The sequence below is a fragment of the Daldinia vernicosa genome, assembly GCF_022497035.1.
Source record: "Daldinia vernicosa strain CBS 139.73 unplaced genomic scaffold F5Y00scaffold_19, whole genome shotgun sequence".
In the NCBI taxonomy this organism is placed as follows: Eukaryota; Fungi; Ascomycota; class Sordariomycetes; order Xylariales; family Hypoxylaceae; genus Daldinia; species Daldinia vernicosa.
The window spans coordinates 385,558-403,603 of record NW_025953935.1 but is presented as its reverse complement, the minus strand read 5'-3'; the positions used below and the strand labels follow the sequence as shown (position 1 = coordinate 403,603).

Genomic DNA, 18,046 nt, shown 5'->3' with positions numbered 1-18,046 from the left:
CCCTCGAGGTAGGTACAATACGTAGGTACCTAGGTACTTAGGCTAGGTACCCGATAGGCAGCTCTCCGACTTGCTCCCCACCTGAATCGTTTAAACCAATCCCCAATCACACATCATCAACTTCAGCACCTCTACATTGACGATAGCGACGTTAACCCTCTCGGAGTAATATCGCATTTTACTATAGCTCATTGCCATAAATATTTTCAAATTAAAAACCATTAACGCATCGTTTATACCGATAGGACCTCTATTATTCAATCTGTGCGCTAGGTTGTGGTGAAGACCGGAACTGAGACCCCACTGACGATGGCGGTTATCGACGAAGACACATTCTCCAACATCCCGTGGAGCAGCAGTAACAATGAGAGCGGGATGGCTGGCTCTAGCTCATCTAAACCTACTATAGAAGCAGAACCCCCTAGCGCTCAAGCCCAACATCATGGTGCCGACCTAGAGCGCCTGGATCCCGGCCTGTCCGGCGACATTCTCGAGTGTATCGTGTCCGAGCCTCGTAAGGAACAAGACGGTACTAAAGATGCATTCGTATCATATTTAATTACAACTCATGTAAGGCTACGCCCAGGCTTCTATACACTTCTATACTGTGATATCATGTCTGTAGTTATACTAAACCGCCGACATAGTCGACATTCCCCTCCTTTCAAAAATCAACCTTCACCTCTCGTCGTCGCTTTACCGATTTCGTCTTCCTCTACAAGACCCTATCTAAGGACTACCCAGCATGCGCCGTACCACCGCTTCCAGATAAGCAACGCATGGAGTATGTGCGAGGCGATCGTTTTGGCTCAGACTTCACCAACCGACGAGGCTTCTCCCTACAACGTTTCCTCGCGCGCATTGCCCTGCACCCCATCCTCCGCCGAGCGCCCATCTTTCACACCTTCCTCGAGTCCCCCGACTGGAATGCGACTATGAAGTCTCGTGCCTCTAGGACTAGCACGGCTTCCGACCAAGGGACCGGCGGCGTGTTTGACAACTTTGCCGACACCTTCATCAACGCCTTTACTAAAGTTCACAAGCACGACAAGCGGTTCGTCGAAGTTCGCGAGAAGAGCGATAAGCTGGACGAAGACTTAGGGCACGTGGAAAAGGTCGTGGCGCGGGTCGCCCGACGAGAAATAGACCTCGAGACGGATCTGCGAGACCTTACGGAGCAATTCCAAAAACTGATCACCCTAGAACCGGGCGTTGAGAGCGCGGTACATGGATTTGCGGCTAGTGTGGAGGACACGGCGACAGGGCTGAAAAAGCTTCGCGAGCACACGGACCAAGACTACCTAGGCAGTCTGCGAGATATGCAAGCGTACAGCCTCGCGCTGAAGAACCTGCTCAAGGCGCGCGAGCAGAAGCAACTCGACCACGAGCAACTCACCGAGTACCTGAACAAATCAACGGCGGACCGTGACTCGCTGGCTTCGGGGTACGGGTACGGGAGCGCGGGAGCGCTAGGCGGTGCCGGGGGCTTCATCCGGTCTAAGATCGAGGACGTGCGGGGCGTAGACCACGAGGCCAGTCGGCGCGAACGCCTGCGCAAGCTTGAGATGCGTATCGACGAGCTGACGACGGAAGCCGAGCGCGCGAAGAAGACAAGTGAGGCTTTTGACGAGGAGGTTGTGAAAGAGGTTGTTGATTTCGAGCGCATCAAGCGCATTGAGCTGAAGCGCCAGCTAGGTGGCCTGGCGGACGCGCATGTCGAGTTTTACGGTAGCGTAGCGGATGTCTGGGAGCAGTATGTGCGGGATATGGAGAAGGAGGGATTAAGCTCGTCGGCGTATACGGGGTAATTTTAGGGCGGGACGGGGGCGAACGGGTGGTATAAGGAAACGGGGGAGAGAGAAAAAGCGCGTAAGAAAAGAGTTAAGGAAGAGGGGCACAGTGTCAGGGAGGGGGATATGGGCGTTGGGTCGAATCGAAAGTAGCGTTCTTACATATATGCATGCATACTTGCCTTTCCCCCAAGGTTAGGCCAGGCCAGGCCAGGCCAGGACAGGACGAGGCAGTCGCTGAAAGCCGGGAAGACATATGTTTGTTTGCCATAGGCTTCAACTCACTTTTACCCCTTTGAAAGGGCTCAAGGGTCAGACTAGAACAACTGCCGAAAGGCGGCGCATGTGGCATATGCTAGGTTATGATATGAGGGACCCAGGTAACGTTATGTAGATAACTTTGAAGCGGAAGTGGTTAAGGAACATTCATATCATATCAGGGACAGACAAGTCGGGCAAGTTACGGCGTTTCTTGGGAATTCGAGTTCGGCTTGCTTCGTTTCTTCTAGAATGGGACGGGGAGCAAAGCAAAGAAGGGGCTTTGCCAAAGCTCGGCTCTTCTACTTCTGCCGCTGAGCATTTATCTATCTACCAATCTATCTACTTAATTACGACGATGTCTTTTGTTTTCTTTGCTTGCTATGCGATTTTGAGATGTCGAGATGATTATGTAGGTAGGTAGGTACCTCTTGTGGATTATTGTTGAAGTAAGTCGGTGGGCTATTGGTGTGTTTAGACTACTACCTTTTATGTAGGTAAAATTAAATCAGTCTTAGGCTTATTACATTTTGAAATTTTTTTGCTGGTCGAATTATACTGTTATTACAATGTCAACTTTTAGTATAACTAACTCTCATATCAACCATAGTTATAGCAAAGCGTGAAGTAAAAAGAAAAAAAAAGTTTAAATGCCTAAGCATGAAATTACAAACCAGTCAAAAATGCAAAAAAACAAATTATTGCGACGTGGGCCTGATTCGAACAGACGCTCCCGAAGGAACAAGATTTCTAGTCTTGCGCATTAGACCACTCTGCCACCACGCCTTGGATGATTAGACGGGCAAGTGGATAGCCTTATAAGCTTGTCCCTTTTACGATCCACCTATGAATGCGAATACTTTAGGTATAACTAGGCGAGGAGTCACTTGGATATGTGGTAAAAAAAAAAAAAAAAGTATTTGGATAAGGTATGTTTATATATGTATATAACGTATAACCTATTTAATTCGCAATTCCCAAACGCCTTACGAACCATGCCATATGCCAATATTGGTAACTATGTATATACAGGGACAGCAGCGATAGTAGTAGCACTATGCTACCTGTGACGATTCTATTTTCGAAGAGACGTCTCTTGCTTCGAGAAGACGGTTTTTACAAAAGCTCTGTGTCACGCTTGAGACTCTACCTCCCCTCGCCTAATAGTCTGGAGCTTTGCTTCTCCCTGTTAGCCCCTCTCCCTTCTTCTTCGCCATCGCTGTCGTCGCCGTCGCGACTAGCTATATCAAAATGGTCTCTTTCCATTTCATTGTCATCTTCGTCCTCGCTGCCACCCGCAAAGGCATCATACAGCTCACCAGCACGTCGCTTCTGGTTGCCCTTCTCGCCGGGTGCGCCTAGGTTATCATCGCCATCATTAGCGTTGAGAGGCTCGAACTCGTAGTCGTCGCGAGGGTTGTTGAGGCGCTGCTTGCGGCGCATGAACCAGAACCACGCGCCGAGTCCACAGCAGAAGGCGACGATGAGACCGATAGAACCGTAGATCCAAGCTTGAGTGCTAGAGGAGACACCGAATGTAGGAAGGAATGAGGGCAACCAAGAACTTCCAGCAGTAGTCGTCTCCGCGACTTCGGACTCGGTACCTGTCTCAGTAGCAATGTTGTCGCCCGTAGTCTTACTAGGTTTAGTAGGGCGATCAGGATGGTCTGTTGGAACGGCAGTCGGTTCTGCTGTGTTGGTCGCATCTGGGTTTGGAGGGAGGCTGGTTGTGGCGGCGGGCGGAGTAACGGTGCTTGTTATATCGTGGTCTGCGTCATCGTCTTCGTTTGGCATGGGTAATAACGTAGCCTTGGAGGCGTCGATACTCTCGCCCCATAGTTTAAGATGCCAGTCGATAAATTTACCAGAGTCGTCATTTACAACGCTATCGCGAACAATGAGTGTCCATTTCCCAATTCCGGATTCGCCCCTAAAATATCATTAGTTATGAAAACACCAGACCAGAACCCGGTAAACTTACCAGTGAACCACACTCATGAAAGTCCAGTCGTTATAGCCTTCTTTGCTAACATCATGCTTGCGTGTAGCAGAGATGTGGCTGACCACGTTGTCCGGACTGATGAGATCGACACTCAAGTCACCTCGGCGGGTGTGCTCGACATTCATCGTCACGGTAACATGCTCGAGGCGCTCCAGATTTGCTTCTTTGAGCATGTCCTTTGTGACTTCGAAGGTAACTGACAATCCCTTGTCTCCTTGAGGGATATCCTTATTGACATGCAGCCACGGGGAGTAAAACCAGGCCTGGGGCTTAACGTTTTTCCAAGACTTTGCCGTCTCCACAAGAGCGTAGCTGTCAACCTTGCCGTAACCGAAGGTATGACTAAAATTCTTGCCGATAGTTGTGGGTTGCCAATCTCCAGTGTCGAGGTCTACGGGCACTGCACTCTGCATTGCAATATATTGCATATCTCTCCAGGACAAGTCAGGCCGTACTTCCAGAGCCAAAGCAAAGATTCCGGCAGCCAGGGGCGCAGCGGCAGAGGTACCTCCGTGTCCGTTATAGCATTGATTCTCTCCAACGTCGGTTGTATGAATAGCATCACCGCTACCACTGCTGTAAGTAACGACGAGTTGAGCCGAGCATTTCTCCGAGTAGTAAGGATGCAATCCCTGCCTGTCGATGGCACCAACAGTGATACTGTAAATGCTATTCGTATACCCGTCAAAGTTGCAGTTATCTTCGCTCTGAGCACCGTTGCCGCTAGCGAAAACGTATATAGATCCCTTCTCAGCACGTCCTTTCTGTACACCGTTCAACATAGCCCTTTTGATAAGAATACCGGGAGCGTCCATCGACTGTCCATCATCTGGCGGACCCCAGGAGCAAGAGTAAATATCATTATGTTGGAAATCGTAGTTCATTGCGAGAGCTTCATCCGCATCCGTGATCAGTTTGCTCAGAATGCGAATACCGGCAATCTTGGAATCGTATGCGACACCAACGCCGCAGACGTCGTTCTTTGCAGCACTAACTTCGCCGGCACATCGGGTACCATGCCTATCGTCGGAAAGGGTTGGACGAGGTTCTGGTCTCTGGTCATTGAAGTCGTAACTACCAGCAGCGTAATAGTTGGGCTTTAGGTCATTGCTGTACATATCCAGCCCGTCATCCACAATAGCTACAGTTGCGTTCTTGCCTGTGACGCCCGACAGCCAGACACCGGTGACATTCACGTCATGTCCAACTTGAACGGGGTTGAAAAGATGCCATTGCTCGTTGAATATCGGATCGGAAATCCCAAGTTTCTCCATGACGAATTTTTGCTTTTCCACTGCTTTCGCATCTGGTTTGTCTTCTCTTTTCCCGGGATTTAGATCGGCTGGCGGGGGTGGGATGACTCGCTTCTGCATAGGGGCCCGTAGCTTCTGCTTGTGGGAGGATTTTACTCCATCTAAGACATCCGCATTGCCTAGCGACCGCTTGCGCCGACGCTCTTGCACAGCGCGCCTCACAATATCTTCGCTAGCTTTAGAGGTAGAGAATATGTGATGACCTGGGAGTTCGCCTAGCGGACCCTCATGTCTGAGACCTAGCCGAGACGCGATTAGGTTAGGCTGAGCATCGCGTTCGAGGTGGAGGACGTAGTAATCGTTGGAGTCGAAATCTCGGGGTTGCAAAACCGCGGTGCCTAATCCAGCCAGGCCACCGACAACCAAGCTAACCAGAGGAGCGAGCTTCATGGTGTGGGATCGAGTAGACGTCGGTCGAAGAACCCCGCAGAGCTCAGAACGAGTCGGTAGTTATCGATATAGCGAACTTCAAGAAACAGAAAGGCGGGTGAGATCGAATAAGGTAGGCAATTCGATATCGAGTTAGGAGACAAATAGGTAGTTATTTAGGTGGTCTTAGAGGTATTTCGGATGAAGGTAGTTATTGCTAAACGACCGGGAAAAAGAGGAACAGACGAAACAAAACACCTTCGCTCAAGGCAATGCAAGAAACCCCTTTATGAACGGTAAAGGAATTAACTAATCAGATGAAGAGGAGACAGTCTCCCCGTCAATTGACGCAGATGAAAGTCTGCTAAATGAATATTACAATACAACCGGCTTGTTTGCCTCATCAACCGGTAAGAGTATTGTAAAGAATGAATATAGAATAAGGTATAAGGTAGATTAGATGGGAGAAGTGGAAGGTTTCACTGTCGTTGTTAACGCGAATGCGCACGTAAGTTGGAGGGCCTGTGCTGCTGTGGCGGCATAATCTAATCGTTCTTTTGCGCTAACAGGCCTACATAATAGCAGAATAGGCAACTCATAGCGGAAAGCCAGGTGTTCCTAAACGCTTCCAAGCCACGCGCCACTCCCTTTCAGGGACTAAATTAGCACGGAAGATTAGCAAGATTGTGGAGAACGTCTTAAGTTATAATTGGCTCTCTTAGGCCCTGATCGGCTCGAATTTTAAGCTACTATGCATGCTTACGTACTTCGTACAGAGAAAATAGATACACGTCGGTCCCACATATAGTATATGGGGCTATGATGTACCAATCTTCTCCACTTCCATCTACTCAAACCTTATTTGGTTGATCGCTTTGCCGCTTTTGAATCGTAGACAATTAGACTTGGCTTTTTTTCTTCTTGTGATTTTGACTTGAATCGCGTCTGATGCCTCGAATAGGTATTATCATGAATTCTAATAGACCGTGGTTTATTACTGACGAGTTAAAAGGCTCAGCCCCTAATTTAACTTAACTGCTGTCTGTGGAGACAACGGCATAGACAACAGTTTTGTGCCTCGAAATACTGGCTAGTTATATTGATCATAAACAAGACGATCAGGTCTTAAACGAGTCTCCTAATTCTCCTCCGCCTGATTCTGGGGTTGAAATAAATACATGAATCCCCTGGCTATTCAAGTGCAAAACGACCTCGCAAAATGGCCTCAGAATCAAACAGAATGCATATACGTGCTAGGTGGACTGCAAACCTAACCGCCGTGTATATGGAGAAGTTGGCAGCCCTTACTAATGAGGGTCTATTCGCTATGGATAGGCCTCAGACGTGGGCTCCAGCCTGGCCTCGTTTAGTCGAGGTTATGCAAAAGGCTGATCCTACAAGGCCTTGGTCATGCGAATTGATGAAATGTAAACGAAAACTTGAACGAAAGCGTTATCTCCAATACCAGGCCTTGATTAACGACTATACGAGCGGCGACGGCGAAGACGATAACGGGTGCCGCGTCGTATCTGATCAACAATGGGCCTCGTTTTTACGAGAACATCCCACGGGAAAGTGGCTACGTGTAAAGCCTCTTGGTAATAAGGAGATATACGCACAAGCGTTCCCGTCTGATAAATCTACTGACAGTTTTATCGTCGAGGCAGGCGAAGAGTATACGCTTTTAGTTCGACATGCTAAGGGTAAAGATAGCGATGATCATATCGATACTATCGGCCCTGAAAGCCGGTCAATAGGCGCCAGTTTAGGTGACGACTCTCATCCATTCAGCTCTCAGGCATCAACTACGTCATTTGATTCTTCTCCTACTCCATCACTCACTCCCAGGTCATCTCAAAAGAGAAAACGTACGTACGATCCGGACCTAATCTCGTCTATTTCCGACGATTCCGACGAAGAGGCCTCGCCGTTGCTTAGAAAAAGGGCTGTTGAAAGTTACCTATTGCGCAAGGCTCTTACTAATCGCCAGGCTAATAATAAAAAGCCAAAACCACTGGATTTAGAGGGATTTGAAAAGGCATTCATTCAAGGGAGCTATCAGATGGGGCGGTCGCAAGGCGCTGACGATGTTGAAAAAGCTGTCAAATACTTTGACAAAAACCTGGCTAGCGATATCCCTTCTAATCAATTTGTTATAGCCCTGGATGTATTAGAACAAGGGCGACGGGCTGTTGTTTTCAATGCCTTGGATTCAAAGGAGGATAAGTTACGGTATCTCAAGGGTCTACTCGAGAAAGCTGCGTAATTTCGAGGGTTATATTAGTGATACGATACTACTATGTAGTAAACATCGAGATTATAAGGGATTCATAAATAGCTATGAATTAACACCACTATCTACTATACAGATGCAGTAGAATTCGTCAATTTTACTTATAACGGCTAGTCAAGCGGATAATAAAGCATGCTTACGGCCAACCACCGTTGTTTCGGCTTTCCGTCTTATCACTCAGTCACTTCGGGTTGGTGCGCAACATATCCGTAATTTTGCGACAAACAGATTTGCGACAAACAGATTTAGCTCCCGAGCATCAACTCCGATTCCTTGGCAAAAAAGGTCAATCCACTTTCATATATGTACCTAACCTTCAAGCCGCATACGATACTAAAAACTCCGCCGGCCAGTTGACCGCTTCTTTTCCCGGGAAATCAGATCCATCATATTCATGATCCATGATCGGGGAATATGCGACGCCTACTTTTATTTTCCCCTCCTTAGGAAAGCTCCTTAGGAGGTATGGTAGCTTCTTATTATTGATGAGATACCGGTACGAGGTCAGATCTGTATCTTACCGGGTTACATGGCTTGGTTCTCCCCTGTTCCGCACCAGTCGTAATTCAGGATTCAAACGAGGAAAATCGGGAGGCTTGTTACGGTTGGAGATCCGAAAGGGAAAAAAAAGATCCCTGTGAAGCTTCTTTTTCCTTGCGCCAGCCTGAGAAGGCTGGAATATTTTATACCAGCCAACCTATTAATTTTTCTCAGGGCCCTTCAAGTATAGATCAACCAATACACTAACTGTTAAACACTACCTAACCAATACTTCTTCTATAATCCCTATGGTCCGCGATTCCGTCTCCATAATGTTACATATGTCTTGAATACTTGAATCTGTTCTTCCCCATCTCCCCCTGCATTAATTACTGGCTTCAACCACCCGAACCGCATGTGTCTGCATGGCATTGGTCTATCATGGGCACCCGCAGATGAGAGCTACTGTGTTAGTCTCGACACGCCCTCTTCCCCCCCAGTTCCAGTTCAAGTTCAGCCTGTCTTTGCAGCCCAATCACCGCTGGGCCTAATAGCTACCCATAATGTCGGCGCCTTATTGGGGCCAATTGCCCCCATCAAAAGCTCGTCGTATGTCTGCCGACTATGACCAGACTGATGATCGTAGACAGTCTTTGGATCAGTCCGCCGCTCCGTCTCAGTCCCAGTCCCAGACCTCCTACTCCCACCCCCGATCGCAGTCGCTATCACAACCACGGTCGAACCGGGCATCTGTGCAAACTAGTCACACCGACGCTTATACGGAATCTACACTTAGTCCTCTACAATCACCTGCTACTTCCAACTTTCCAGGTAACGGTAACGGGCTAGCTCCCCGTCCGCCTTCTCTGCCTTACGGGCAAAACCAATATCCCGTAGAGACGCAGGGGAAGCGGGCAAGACGTACCAACCGGGCGCAAGAAGATATCTCTTACGACGAGACCGAGACTCCCGCATCACCTCCCCCTCCTCCAGCCGCTCCCGACGTCCCTAGAGCTCCGCCTGTCAGCTACAGGGACCCTTACAGAAACAGTAGCCCGGCCTTTACTCCGACGTATACCTACAATCCGGACGGTTCGCCTGGGCCGCCGCTTTCGGCTTACCGATTTAGTTCTCCCAGATACGGTTCCCCTCAAGCACGAATATCAGCCATGGAGTCCGAGTCTTTTTACAAAGATGATACCCCAGAGGTTGACAGACTAAATCGAGCACCCGTACTAGATCGAGGTCGGCAAACATTTGACGAGAGCGGGGGTGCTAGCAAGCAAGCATTTCGGGGCCTAGAGGGAACTAGATCTATAGGAAAACCAGCAAATGGCGATACAGCAGAGAAGGAGAAGGAGACCGTGGATCCCTCCGCACCAAAGAGACAAGGAACACTAAATGCGCCAGTAAAGCGCCCAACGTGGGCAGACGACCGGTCACCGTTGCAAAGGCTCGAGCTGACCCTCGATAGCATCACCAAGGAAGAGAAGCGAGCCCGCGTAGAAGCTGCCGAGCATCGCGCAAGAGAACGAGCAGCGCGGAGAGAAAGTGCTTCGATTCAAGAGAGGCTTCAACTTTTACCAGAACGACAAAATGCCCAGCAGGCTCGGCCTAGAGATGGGCGTCAATCCGACGCCCGGTCAGAAGAACAACGTGCAGTTGTTACTGATCTAGTATCGACGCAGCCATCAGCGACCGCATCCCACGTGCCTGTAACTCGTAGCCTCCCAGAAGAAGCCAGGCAGCTACCCGACCAGTTTCCACGCTCACAGATTCCAGTTGCTAGGAATCGCAATGTCACAGCAGCTGAGAAGGCTGATATACCCCAAGGTAACCTAAGTTTTCGTGAGAGAGCTGCTAAGAACGACATCAACGTGCCAAGAGATGCAGAAAGTAATTCACCAACGTCACCTATTACTCCAGTGAGCGGAGGCTTTTCTCTTACTCGTAGTGGAAGCAACAAGCTTAAGAAGAACCCGCCGGGTGACCCCTGGTATAGCGCGCGTAAGGAGGCCGAGGAAAGATCAACAGCTCCGTACAGACACAACTCGCAAAAAGAGCGACCAATTGAAGTGCCTAGAGACGCGGGCATCCCGCTAGGAACCGCCAGGCCCAGAAATGAGATGGGTACGAGGGTGCCTATTTCGCCAGAGTATAACGAAAGACCGCCAGCGAGAGGTAAGCAGCTAAAACAAGAAGAGTATAAAGAACCTCTAGTTCAACAGAAAGCACCTGCTGCTGCGGTTGTGCCCGGCCGATCCAAGTCCGAGTCCGCAAGGAACAATTTAAGCACACTACCGTCACAGCATCCTTATCAAACCCCGGTACGTAATATAGAAGACCCGCCGGCACCCGTTAGGAATGTTGTGAAATCTGTTACGTTTCCGGATCGGAAGCATGAGGCCCAAATGTTCGAAGAGGACGACTATGATTCGGATATGACCGATCATAAACTCGGTATCCACGATTACATATATCGGAGTAAGCTCAAACCTGGTCGAGGGATATATCAGCGGCCGAAGTACTTGGAGGAATGGAAGAAGGCTCCAGTTGGAACGCTGGCAGGTCCTTTGTTAGACCTAAATGAAGAACCGAACCCTATCGCCGAAAAGAGTACGCCATGGTGGGAGAGTCCCCCTAGCAGTAAGCGTAGAGGTAGTACGACAACGCGACCACCACCTGAAGCCCTCGAGGACCCGTATGATGATGCCAAGGGTCCGACGAGGTTTAAACCAGCATTATATCTCAAATGTGGACCGCTGCTACGCTACTGTGGCCTTCGTTACGAAAAGCCATCACCACAAGCAAACCGCAACGACGAGGTTTCTGACCTAGAGATATGGAGAGGCAGCGTCATGATCGTCACGCAAGACTCGGAGTCGTCATATGACATTCCTCCGATCCTGCGGCTCTTTGTCCAGCCTATTGAACTCCTCCCGCCTCCTCCCGTAGAGCTACGTGGGGAACAGACTCTTCCACCAGAGTATGTGGACCCGATCGCCGGCATACCGAAGCTTGGTAGACGAGGAGAAACGCTATACGTACGGCCGGTGGAACACCTAGAAGAAGCTAAGGATGTTTCGAGATTAGAGCCTGATGATGGTCTATTCGAAATCACAAGAACTGCCCCTGACTTCAGCAACGGGCCTGACCCTCCGGGTTCTTTTACTAGTCGTAAAAGACGGACGCAGGTTGACGGAGAGAAGCTGGGGAAGTACAAGGATGTTCGTGGGTTCCGGCTGCACGCGGAACGAGGCTACACGTTCTGGAGATTCAACATTGAAGTCGAACTCCGAGACTATCAGCAGAGAATAGCCTACCGCATCAACCGTGGCCCTGCCATGGGCTTCTGGGTACCCCCTCGGGGCGAGTCGATGAATATTATGTTCTACAGTTGCAATGGGTTCAGTCTGAGTGTGAATCCAGACGACTTCAGCGGACCAGATCCTCTGTGGCGTGACGTCCTTAACAACCATCAAACCCGACCGTTCCACGTCATGCTTGGAGGCGGAGATCAACTTTACAATGATGCTATCATGCGAGAGAGCCCTCATTTCCATAACTGGCTGGATATCAAGAATCCTCTGCACAAAAATAATGCGCCATTAATACCAGAGTTGCAGGATGAGATGGAGACGTTCTACCTAAATAGGTACATGATGTGGTTCTCGCAAGGCTTGTTCGGCCTAGCAAACTGTCAGATCCCCATGGTCAACATGTACGATGACCACGACATTATAGATGGCTTTGGTTCCTATCCCCATCACTTCATGAAGTCCCCAGTGTTCAGCGGCTTGGGTAATGTCGCATTTAAATACTATATGCTCTTCCAGCACCAGAGCGTACCCGATGAAACCGAAGACGCAGAACCGAGTTGGATTCTAGGCGTCAAGCCAGGACCTTATATTCGCGAGTTGAGCCGCAGTACGTTCATGTTTCTGGGATCCAAAATTGCGCTGCTCGCGGTTGATTGTCGAACCGAGCGTACAAGAGACGACGTCTTGCGTGAAAATACGTGGAAGAAGCTTATGGACCGCTGTTATGATGAGATAGTCAGGGGCAAGACGCAGCATCTTCTCGTTCTCTTGGGGGTTCCAATTGCCTATCCTCGGTTGGTGTGGCTAGAGAACATGTAAGTTTTAATCCTGCCCAGATCTAATACGAGAGTGCTAACGTCCCTAGCTTGACTTCACGATTGATGGATCCCATCAAAGCCCTTGGAAAAGCGGGCATGCTAGGTGGTTTCCTCAACCGCTTCGACGGAGGCGTCGAAGTTCTCGATGATCTTGATGACCACTGGACAGCGAAGAACCACAAGGATGAGCGAAGAGTCGTTATCGAAGACCTCCAGGATCTCGCCGCGGACAAGTCTGTTCGCGTGACGATTCTAAGTGGCGATGTGCATTTAGCTGCCATCGGCCAGTTCTACTCAAACCCTAAGCAGGAGCTTGCTAAGCATAACGACTTCCGCTACATGCCTAACATCGTATCATCCGCCATCGCCAACACGCCGCCTCCCGACATCATGGCCGACATACTCAACAAGCGGAACAAAGTTCATCATTTTGACAAGGAGACTGACGAGGACATGATTCCTATCTTTACCAACGGAGTGGACGGGAAACCCCGTAATAACAAGCGTCTCCTCCCTCACCGAAACTGGTGCTCTATACGCGAGTACGTACCCGGGCAGACACCACCACCCACACCACCGCCAGAGGACTACGAAATGAGCCCTGAAGGCACTCCACCAGGCAGCCGGGGCGGCCTCTTCCGCAGATTCTCGTCGAAAAGAAAAGGCTCCGTCCTCCGCAAGGACGGACCCCGCGGACCCGCAGACCGTTCGCGCCCGCCCGTCTCCGGCAGCGGCAGCGGCTTCCTGCGCTCGCTCTCGCGCCGCGCTTCTACCAGTGGCGGATCGCGCCCAGGCGGCCTCCTACGCACCCTCTCTCTCGGCCGCGTCGACAGCTCCCGCCCGCGCGGCAATAATAGCGGCAGCATCTTCGGCCGCCGGAGGAACAGCTTCGACAGGCCTGATGACGGCGGCATCAATGGTGGCTGGGGCCCCGACAGCGACGAGGAGGAGGAGGAGGCCATGTACGAAGCGTCGCGGGCCCGGCGCGCACGCGCTACGACTATGACTATGACTGCCGCACCGGTTGGGCCAGCTGCATATGTCCCTACTGCGATGGATTACTACGCGGGAGGGGCCGCGACCACGAATATGGGCCGGATGCGCGGCGGGGGCGTGGAGCGCAACGACGAGTACGAAGTCGGCGACGAAGCGTATTTCACAGCTACGTCGCCGCGCCGCGCGTTCACGCAGCCGACCAGGGGCGAGCACGGGTTTAGCAATAACTACAGCACATACGACGACAACCCCAGCTCGGAGTGGGACGCGCCGCCGCCGCGGCCATCGCGGCCATTCCACCGCACGCCGACGGGGCTTACGGCAAAGCAACTACAGGCGGCAGGGGGCGCGGCCAAGTTCGAAGTCGATCTGCAAGGCGGGCTGGACGTGTGTCTCAACGTGGAGGTCAACGCGCGGGACCCGGCGGGCATCACGGTGCCGTATCGGTTGCTGGTTCCGAGGCTGTGGTACGAGTACGAGGGCGAGGACGCGGATGGGGGTGGGGGTGCGGAGAGTTGGGGTGAAGGGGATCGAGATCAGGGGGGGTATGAGGAGGAGGAGGAGGAGGGGGAGGAAAGGGGGGAGGAGGAGAGGCCGCAGAAGGGCGTGTTGAAGCGCTTGTTTAGCGGACGGGGAAGTCAGTATAGGGCGAGGAGGGGGTCGTCTTAGGGTATGCGGGAGGATGCTGTAATTTGGTTGTGGGAATACATGTTCCGGGGGCTATTCTCACGGTTTTTTTGGGGGGAGGGGGCTTCTTTTTTTCGCATCATAATACCAGGTCGGAGGGATGAGGAAAAGTTTCTATTCACACACACATTTGGTTGGCAAGAAATACTTCCACGCAGAAAGGAAAGTTTTGCGTTTTATCTATTTTATATTCATCCTGTCGTCGGGATACCTACCTACCTAGGTACGCATGCAAGCACGTGGGATCGTTTAGGTATGGCAAAGGGGAACGAAGAAAGCTAGGTTAGGTAGAGGAATGGGTTTATTTATGAGTTATGACGTTTGGAGAGATGGCAGCGGTACGGATTGCATGCGCGTTATTTAGGCTGGGGGGCTTGCAAATTGAAGCTGATTATGATAATGATGATGATAATGATGATGATGGCTGGCTAGGTTGCTTGACGTATGTATGTAGGTATGTTAGGTACTGCATTTGGGTGCGTTAGCTGAAATACAAATTTGCCGTCTCGTCGTGAATTATCGAAGGGGCTGTAGGTCTAGGATTTGCGCCTTGTTTCGGTATGTGTGCTGTTGTTTTTGTTCCCTTTTCTTCAATATTTGTTTTTTTTCCCTTTGTCAGAGTATATATATCACCATTTGAACCCCTGATCAACCAATTTAGATAGATTTAAGAGCTTGTATCTTGGAAGTATGAATGATCCAGCCTTGCTTCAACTTCTCTCTCTCCTCCCTGGGTATAACGACAAGTCTACAACAACTAAGTAAGTAGAAGACTGACTATAGCGAGAATGGCGGAATTCAATGACTTCAGCTCCTTATTTAACATTTTGACCCTTCCACCGTATATAGTCCCCGAGCAAAGCACCCAATATAATACGAAGCTGTTAAAAGCCCAATTCACCTCGTTGACAATTAACCAACTGCGCTGAAAATGGCCTGCCTAATATGTCCTCCTACCTGTTATGATACTTAAGCTTGATCTAATTCCGTCTGATATTTTCTATCTATCTGCCTATATAGCTACTATGCCAAAACAGCAATCTCCCTTTAAACATCTAAGCCACTTGATTCGGTGGGAAGTTCTTCCTCGAACGCAGCCGGCTTGGCCGTAAGTGTCTTTCTCTGCTCGACTAACTATACCTAATGTATACCGTACATTTCGAGCCGCACTGTTTCTGAGGGGTCATTTCATAACAAGAGATCAGACCCAACCAACCGTTTTCAATGTCTACCTAATGTGAGACGGCAGTTCTACTAGTCCTACCGCTAAGGATAGGTATATAAGTTACACTTAGAAACCTACTCCTTCACATACGACCATAGGATCTGGAAAACTCGGGATCCCGTCCGCTCTCCCCTCGATAAACCAGATACCGCTGGACCAGTAGTTGGGTCGGTGACGACCAGCGAATCCCCAGTGTTGTATGTTTATTTTTTTTTTAATGTTTTTCCACGATTCAGATTCATTTTGTTGATAGATTTCGCTATAATCCTGGGAGATGGGTCCGCCAAAAAAAGGGGGGGTCGCGATGGAAGACGACGTCAAAAATGAAGATCCCTCGGACCGGAATCGAACCGGTGACTTTTCGGTATACAATCATCACAATTACAGCCGAACGCCATAACCAACTAGACTACCAAGGGTGGCTATTAGGAGCTTTTCCCTTTAGCGTAGCTTATGTGTTGTGTTGATTTCTAGCTCCAGGTAAAGTTCTGAGGTTGAATTGTATTACCTATCTCGAGGACGTGGGTCGAGATACTATGTAGGGTATTCAAGCTAATGCCAAGGTGTGATGTGATAGTGGATTAGAATATCGAGCCATCGAGATGCGTAAGACAACTTGACGAGGTACAATAGTGAACAATATCGGTGAAGAGTAGAGAAGGAATACGTATATACCCCGAGGGTGCATGCCGAATAATAGTCAATGGTACCGTGTTATCTATCGTATGTAGGTATGTAGTCTAAAGAGTCAAAGCACATCGACCCGGTATACACTTCTTCAATCTCGATATAAACTAGGTGGTAACTAGGTGATTGAACACGTTAACCTTTGCATATTGATCTCATTGGAGAGGGAAGTTCCATGGGTAATACCATCTTCGATCCCACTTGAATAGAATTCTCGAAAAAGCGGTCGAAGCTCCAATATACGGGATGTAACATGAACTGGTCGAGCATTCGATACGTTTGACTTCAAAACTTAATATAGAGCTTCTAGTATAGTAGGAAACATCCTATTTTGGCGACGCGCATGTCCCGTGTGTGCTAGTCAGCCTTATTATAACTGCTTGTAGCATCAAGTCCTATCAAAGCTACCTTCGCATACCTGCATCCGGATCCATAAGGTCGCTTATTCTGATAACATCTGGGACCACATTCGCTGCGGGGGCCCGATCGATAACCATTATTTGGTACTGTCGGTCCGTCCATAAAGCTCTCAGTACGTGTGAGTGCTACATTGAGAAAGTCGGGATCTTCGTTACACTGCGGACCGGAGAGAAGCTCATAGGGCCGGGGGCGAAATCCGGGAACGAGAGGCGGAAGCACATGCTTGATCTTCAATTCCCACTCACATTTTCTGTTGAATAACTGGTGTGTTTCACGAGAAAAGACGCCAGTGTGTGGAAACCCTAATATAACGACGAACCAGTTTGGAGGACTTCCCTAACTCAAATATTAGGCGCCAGCAACCCGTTTCGTCTGATTCACCTCGCATGCATGTAGTAAATACGTGTAGGTCCCAGAGAACGGAGAGAAGGGCAAAAGGTTGTTAATCCATACTTATCCGATTAAGGGTCATTTAAAGATGACTTGACTCGTGAAGTGGCCCCCATGTAGCTCTTGAGATTGGAGACCCACGTCAGGCGGGAGACAGCTAGGTAGCAGCAGCTACAAAAGCATGGCTGAAGGCTGCATAGCACTAGTATGGCAGCAATGTGGCGATTTAAGTAGCCCGGTAGGTCTACTCCGAGTATGCATCATCAAAACCAAAGATAATGATATGTGACTTAGGCTCGGCATGCTGCGATATGTATCACGCATGCAAAACCCAGTCTAGCCGGAAGCAGTGGAGGGTCTCGGCATATGAGAGATCAGCCCTCGTCTCAACATACCCGTCCATTCCGTTCCTGGGAACAGAAAGGGTATGACTGCACCCTCATGCACTTAGCAAAGCCCGAATAAATCAGGATTGCCTATACCACTAGGGTTTGAGGACAATACGCCCCACAGGTTTTTTTCTAAGTCACGTCGACGTTGCGTCTACGACGTTCAAGGACCCTGGGATCTAAAAACGGTTGAGCTGTAGCCGCAGACGAGATCTCAACAGGACCGTCTGAAAAGATTGTCAAAAACGAGGCTCGGATTGAGCTTAATTGATCATAGACACGTACGGTTCACTTGTCTCTCAGATGGCTTTCTCACCATAACTTCGTTGATCGACGCCGGGGCAACTGTATACGATTTGGTGGAGGGCGGCTTCACCGGTGGTCGAAGTTTACCCTTGACCAGTTCTCGGTGAACATGTCCGCGCTGCTCAGTCGACATTTTGACCTGACCTTTTCTACTCCGACACACAAAACATATACACGTCTTTACTTTGTACGTGATCCCAAGTTTAATGCGGTGGTAGTCCTAAGTGGTAGGCTTAGAATTGTATGATTTTTAATATGTAGGATACACGTAAGATGTGATTTGTATAGCGTATAGCGTTGAAT

At 49.6% G+C, this 18,046-nt stretch overlaps 5 protein-coding genes and 2 non-coding genes across 7 annotated transcripts; 3 read left to right on the top strand and 4 right to left on the bottom strand.

The window, feature by feature from the left end:
- Positions 1–100: 100 nt before the first annotated feature.
- On the top strand, positions 101–1,831 carry F5Y00DRAFT_235343 (uncharacterized protein). Its single transcript, XM_048007544.1, has 2 exons — positions 101–570; positions 648–1,831. Exons 1-2 carry the CDS (start codon positions 310–312, stop codon positions 1,806–1,808), a joined length of 1,422 nt encoding a protein of 473 aa, XP_047865563.1. The 5' UTR covers positions 101–309; the 3' UTR covers positions 1,809–1,831.
- Positions 1,832–2,752: 921 nt separating this feature from the next.
- Positions 2,753–2,834, bottom strand: F5Y00DRAFT_t70. The gene has a single exon. It is a non-coding gene; the product is annotated as a tRNA-Ser (tRNA).
- Positions 2,835–2,967: 133 nt separating this feature from the next.
- Positions 2,968–6,270, bottom strand: F5Y00DRAFT_235341 (peptidase S8/S53 domain-containing protein). The gene is made up of 2 exons (XM_048007543.1): positions 4,030–6,270; positions 2,968–3,978 (listed from the first exon to the last, which is right to left on the bottom strand). Exons 1-2 carry the CDS (start codon positions 5,751–5,753, stop codon positions 3,195–3,197), a joined length of 2,508 nt encoding a protein of 835 aa, XP_047865562.1. The 5' UTR covers positions 5,754–6,270; the 3' UTR covers positions 2,968–3,194.
- A 314-nt stretch (positions 6,271–6,584) lies between these two features.
- Positions 6,585–8,098, top strand: F5Y00DRAFT_235340 (uncharacterized protein). Its single transcript, XM_048007542.1, has 2 exons — positions 6,585–6,693; positions 6,745–8,098. Exon 2 carries the CDS (start codon positions 6,952–6,954, stop codon positions 7,996–7,998), a length of 1,047 nt encoding a protein of 348 aa, XP_047865561.1. The 5' UTR covers positions 6,585–6,693; positions 6,745–6,951; the 3' UTR covers positions 7,999–8,098.
- A 970-nt stretch (positions 8,099–9,068) lies between these two features.
- Positions 9,069–14,853, top strand: F5Y00DRAFT_269048 (uncharacterized protein; the record flags this gene model as incomplete). Its single annotated transcript, XM_048012368.1, has 2 exons — positions 9,069–12,640; positions 12,691–14,853. 2 exons carry the CDS (start codon positions 9,069–9,071, stop codon positions 14,306–14,308), a joined length of 5,190 nt encoding a protein of 1,729 aa, XP_047865560.1. The 3' UTR covers positions 14,309–14,853.
- Positions 14,854–15,881: 1,028 nt separating this feature from the next.
- F5Y00DRAFT_t69 lies at positions 15,882–15,970 on the bottom strand. The gene has a single exon. It is a non-coding gene; the product is annotated as a tRNA-Tyr (tRNA).
- Positions 15,971–17,641: 1,671 nt separating this feature from the next.
- Positions 17,642–18,044, bottom strand: F5Y00DRAFT_235333 (uncharacterized protein). The gene has a single exon (XM_048007541.1). The coding sequence runs from the start codon at positions 17,874–17,876 to the stop codon at positions 17,709–17,711; it is 168 nt and encodes a 55-aa protein (XP_047865559.1). The 5' UTR covers positions 17,877–18,044; the 3' UTR covers positions 17,642–17,708.
- Between the last annotated feature and the right edge of the window lie 2 nt (positions 18,045–18,046).

Excerpts from the sequence above, each read along its gene's own strand:
- F5Y00DRAFT_235341 (XM_048007543.1), bottom strand. The coding sequence starts at position 5,753 with ATGAAGCTCGCTCCTCTGGTTAGCTTGGTTGTCGGTGGCCTGGCTGGA. Across the intron at positions 3,979-4,029 it reads TTCATGAGTGTGGTTCACTG|GGGCGAATCCGGAATTGGGA; the intron begins GTAAGTTTACCG and ends ATGATATTTTAG.
- F5Y00DRAFT_235333 (XM_048007541.1), bottom strand. The coding sequence starts at position 17,876 with ATGTCGACTGAGCAGCGCGGACATGTTCACCGAGAACTGGTCAAGGGT.
- F5Y00DRAFT_235343 (XM_048007544.1), top strand. The coding sequence starts at position 310 with ATGGCGGTTATCGACGAAGACACATTCTCCAACATCCCGTGGAGCAGC. Across the intron at positions 571-647 it reads CATATTTAATTACAACTCAT|TCGACATTCCCCTCCTTTCA; the intron begins GTAAGGCTACGC and ends CCGCCGACATAG.
- F5Y00DRAFT_235340 (XM_048007542.1), top strand. The coding sequence starts at position 6,952 with ATGGCCTCAGAATCAAACAGAATGCATATACGTGCTAGGTGGACTGCA.